General features: G+C 38.3%; 1 protein-coding gene across 1 annotated transcript; it reads right to left on the reverse strand.

The window, feature by feature from the left end:
• Nucleotides 1–522: 522 nt before the first annotated feature.
• On the reverse strand, nucleotides 523–1454 carry LOC100718689 (olfactory receptor 10G6). Its single transcript, XM_013155426.2, is given in 4 exon segments — nucleotides 523–565; nucleotides 567–645; nucleotides 648–1301; nucleotides 1304–1454. Coding segments are annotated over 4 exon segments (918 nt in total). The 5' UTR covers nucleotides 1446–1454.
• Nucleotides 1455–4025: the final 2571 nt, after the last annotated feature.

Here is a 4025-nt window from a genome sequence, read left to right on the forward strand (position 1 = left end):
AGTTCATGTCTAAGGTTACCTCCTATCTTCTTTGTCAAAGTAAGAGGGAGAGAGAAAGGGATTTGGAAAACTTTACTTCTTTGACTTGCAATCTCCCCATAGCTACATGAGAATAGTAGGATACCTACTTCATATGATTTTCATCAAGGTAAATCAGATCATATGAAGGCTATTTATATCAGGATCAACAATTAGAAAATATAATGTGCATCTCAATTGATGTTACAGAGAAACAGCTTTTATGTGGATGATTTATTTATGTTGTATTTTTTGTTCAAGGTGATGCCTCTGCTAAATGGTTTTGATTGATTACCAATGAAACTGAAGGCAAAAATACAGAAAATCATATCGAGAACAGCTAACAATGTGACACTTCCCAAGTTCCCAATTCTATACCCAGGAGCCCTTTACACTCTACATAAATCATTCTTCTTTTTGCTGTCTTAAAAATATCCAAATTATTTAGCGTCCCATCCACTGCCTTGCATTTCTCTGCCTACAGTGTATCTGGGCTGGGGGAAGTCAGAGAAGCCATACTTTTTTGAGGGCTCCCAATCTCTGCAATCTCTTTGTTACAGAGTGTGTAGATGATGAGGTTAAGCAAGGGAGTGATGATCATATAGAAAACCGCCACCTCCCCATCCAAGGCTTCTGTGAACCAGGCCACAGGTAAATGAAGGTGCAGGGCACATAGTACACAATGACAACTGTGAGGTGGGCAGCTCAGGTGGAGAAGGCGTTGTGGCACCCGTCCACGGACTGGATTCGCAAGCTGGCAGCCACAATGTAGCCATAGGAGGTGAGGATGAGCATAAAGCAGGTGAGAGCCAGGAAGCCAATGTCCACAAAAGTGACCAGCTCGTTGATGGTGGTGTCTGCATGGGTTAGACGGAGGATAGCCGGAATGTCACAGAAGAAGTAGTCAACTTGGTTTGGGCCACAGAAGGGTAACCGGAATATGAAACTTGTTTGAAAAAGTGAGTGAATAGTTCCTCCCAGCCAGGATCCCAAAGCCAGGTAATTACAGACACGATGGGTCATGATGGTAGCATTGTGCAAAGGCTTGCAGATGTCCAGGAACCGGTCATAAGCCATGAATGTGTAAAGGAAGCATTCAGTGGAGCCAAGAAAATGGAAAGAAAACAGCTGGATTACACAGCCCCCAAAGGAGATAACTCTACTATCTGAGAGAAAGCCAGCCAGCATCTTGGGGACAGTGGCAGAGGAAATGGTCATGTCCAAAAAGGAGAGATGACATAGGAACCAGTACGTGGGACTGTGGAGCCGGATGTCCACAAGATGGTGAGGATGATGAGCCCATTGCCAGAGACGGTGAGGATGTAGATGAGAAGGAAAGCTAGGAAGAGCGGTGTCCTTAGCTGTGGCAGGTGGTGCAGGCCCACCAAAATGAAGTGAGGCACAGAAGTCTGGTTTCCGATTTGCATTTCTTTGCTGCTCACAACTGCCAAAGAAAGCAGTGGAAAGATAGGCTTAATATTCATGCACAATCATGAGGCATGGTTCATCTACGTCACTCTCAAATAAGGGAAGAAGATAATCTCTTTTTTGCTTTCACTGTGGCATCCTTGCTCTTTGTTATTTATTTTCCCTCTCAGATCCTCCTAATTTTTGATTCTGAGATCTTATTTAATTCCAAAGAAAAATTCTGTTTTTTCAAGGTTGAAATTAGTAGACTATATGTACAGGAGTCTCTCCTTATTCATAGTTTCATTGTATAAGCTACTGCCAATTCAGGCCCAACTTTATTTGTCTTTATTATTTCAAGAAGAAAAGAGCATACTCACATAACTTTTATTAAAATATAATTATTGTATCTTGTTATAATGTATTGGTTATACAATTATTGTATCTTGTTGATATAATTATTGTCTTTTATTTATTCCTGCTAATCTTTTACTTTGCCTGATTTATAAATTAAACTTTAACATGTATGCCTGTATAAGAAAGAACATTATATATATAGGATTTGGTAGCAGCCCTCAAGATTTTAGAACCCATCTGCTATGGATGAGGGCCAATTACTGTGTCTAATTCAAAAGAGAAAAGAAAGGCCACACAGGGAGATTTTCAAGTCAGGAAGAAGTGTAATCAGACTAATCTAATCAATTAATGAAATATCTGTTCTGTTGTTTTGTGTCAGTTTGATTTATAATCTGCATTAAAGAGAGTTGGGTTGCATCTTATTTATTTTCTAAGAACAGATGAATTGGAGTTATATTTAGTAATCAAAGTATGCCCAATTAAAAACTATGAGAATATACACTGAACTTTATATGTTAAAAATTCTCTAGATTTAGCTCAAAATATCTATTTTTAAAAATTTTATACAAAAGAATGCACATGCTATTTAAAATCTTTCAGTAGAATGAAGCAGTGCAAGACTGCTCCAGGGTGACTGATATTCTTTCGTCTGAATTGGTGTAGCCCATCCATCCATCCATCCATCCATCCATCCATCCATCCATCCATATGATTGGACATTATATATAGATCTTGAGATCATGCTTTCTAAAGTCTTACTGGGCTAAAATAAATTATTCCTTTCATTTATACTTGGAAATGTCAGTTTACCGTTTTTCCCTCTGTATCTACAGTTTTAAGTGGGTACAACTGCAGTGACTACTTCTTGAGGTTGTGTAGAAACTAAATAAACTCATTCCTGTAATTCATGGTAGCACCCAATAAACATTAATTACTATTTTCCGTCAAATATATACCATAGTCCTATAATTAATCAGGCCAGTTCAGCACTTCCAAAGGTGCATCAGGTCTGAGGTACACCTATGGCTTCTAGCATCATGAAGAGCCTTTTCTCCCAGCACTGCTGGGGAGCCACAACAGCTCCAGGGGCGCCAAGCTCTCTAAAGGCAGGGAGGGCCATGTGAGCCCCCAAAGGAGATGACCTTACTATCTGTTCTTTCCAAAATCACCTTCCTTCCACTAGTATTTGCTCTGATACTCTGCTTACAAACTGGAAGTATTATCCAAACAGTTTCACCTTCAGAAAAGCCTCCAGACTCATTGAGAAGGCTTCAGAAGATACGCCATGAAGCAGGCTTCCCACTGATTGCCTGTAGTCTAGCAAATGGCTACTTCCTTCCCCTTCTGCACCATATCACCATACATTTGTCCTCTCACTGTCTCAGTCTTCTTTAATGTCACAGACACTGCTATTCTCAGTGGCATGGTGGCTAGGTTTTGATTGCATTTTGAGATTCAGGATTTTCTGTGCTAACCCTGGGTGGGTTCCTGCTCAGTAAAACTGGATCACTCTAAGTAGGGGTTTATCTCTGTGTGCCCTATTTCCCCAATTAGACTGCAAGTACCTACAATAATTTTCTCAGTTTTCTTTTTATCTTGAGTTTGTTGTATACCTTGCAAACAAATAGTCTGGAATAATATTGAACAAACATATTTTCTCTGTGTGGATGTTTTTATTATCTGGATATTCAATCCAGGATAATATCAATTAGGACTTACAACTTGAGTTCTGAAATCTTAAGATTTTTGCTCTCAGTTTCTCATTTAAAAAGACGCGTGGCGATGTAAGTACAAATTATCACCAAAAGAAATGCCAGCATTTTTTGAATATAAATCAGTTCACAAATTAAATTTTGTTCTTACACAAGGAATATAAATTTTTAAAAAAGAAAATAAGTTTTCCCTTTCTTCTCAACTCTCTTTCATATCTTAATTTCTTTTTTTCCTATCTTTCTATTGCCTTGACATATCAAGTTTATTTATTTATTTATTTTTTGTACCAGGGATCGAACCCATGATGTTGTGTTTGATAGGCAGTGCTTTTACCTCTCAGCTAAATCTCCAGCCCTGACATATCACTCCTTATTCACACTTAAAATTTGTTTACAAACAAATAATCTTACCTGGAAAGGGAGAAAAATGCTCCAGGGTTTCCCATTACCAAGTAAAACTGATTCAAGAATTTATTGTATGTTTTAGCTAATATCATCTTCTATTAACATATGATATATTGACATATGTAA

This window comes from Cavia porcellus, unplaced genomic scaffold, assembly GCF_034190915.1.
Source record: "Cavia porcellus strain 051 isolate PalLab524CR breed Dunkin Hartley unplaced genomic scaffold, mCavPor4.1 scaffold_9, whole genome shotgun sequence".
NCBI lineage: Eukaryota > Metazoa > Chordata > Mammalia > Rodentia > Caviidae > Cavia > Cavia porcellus.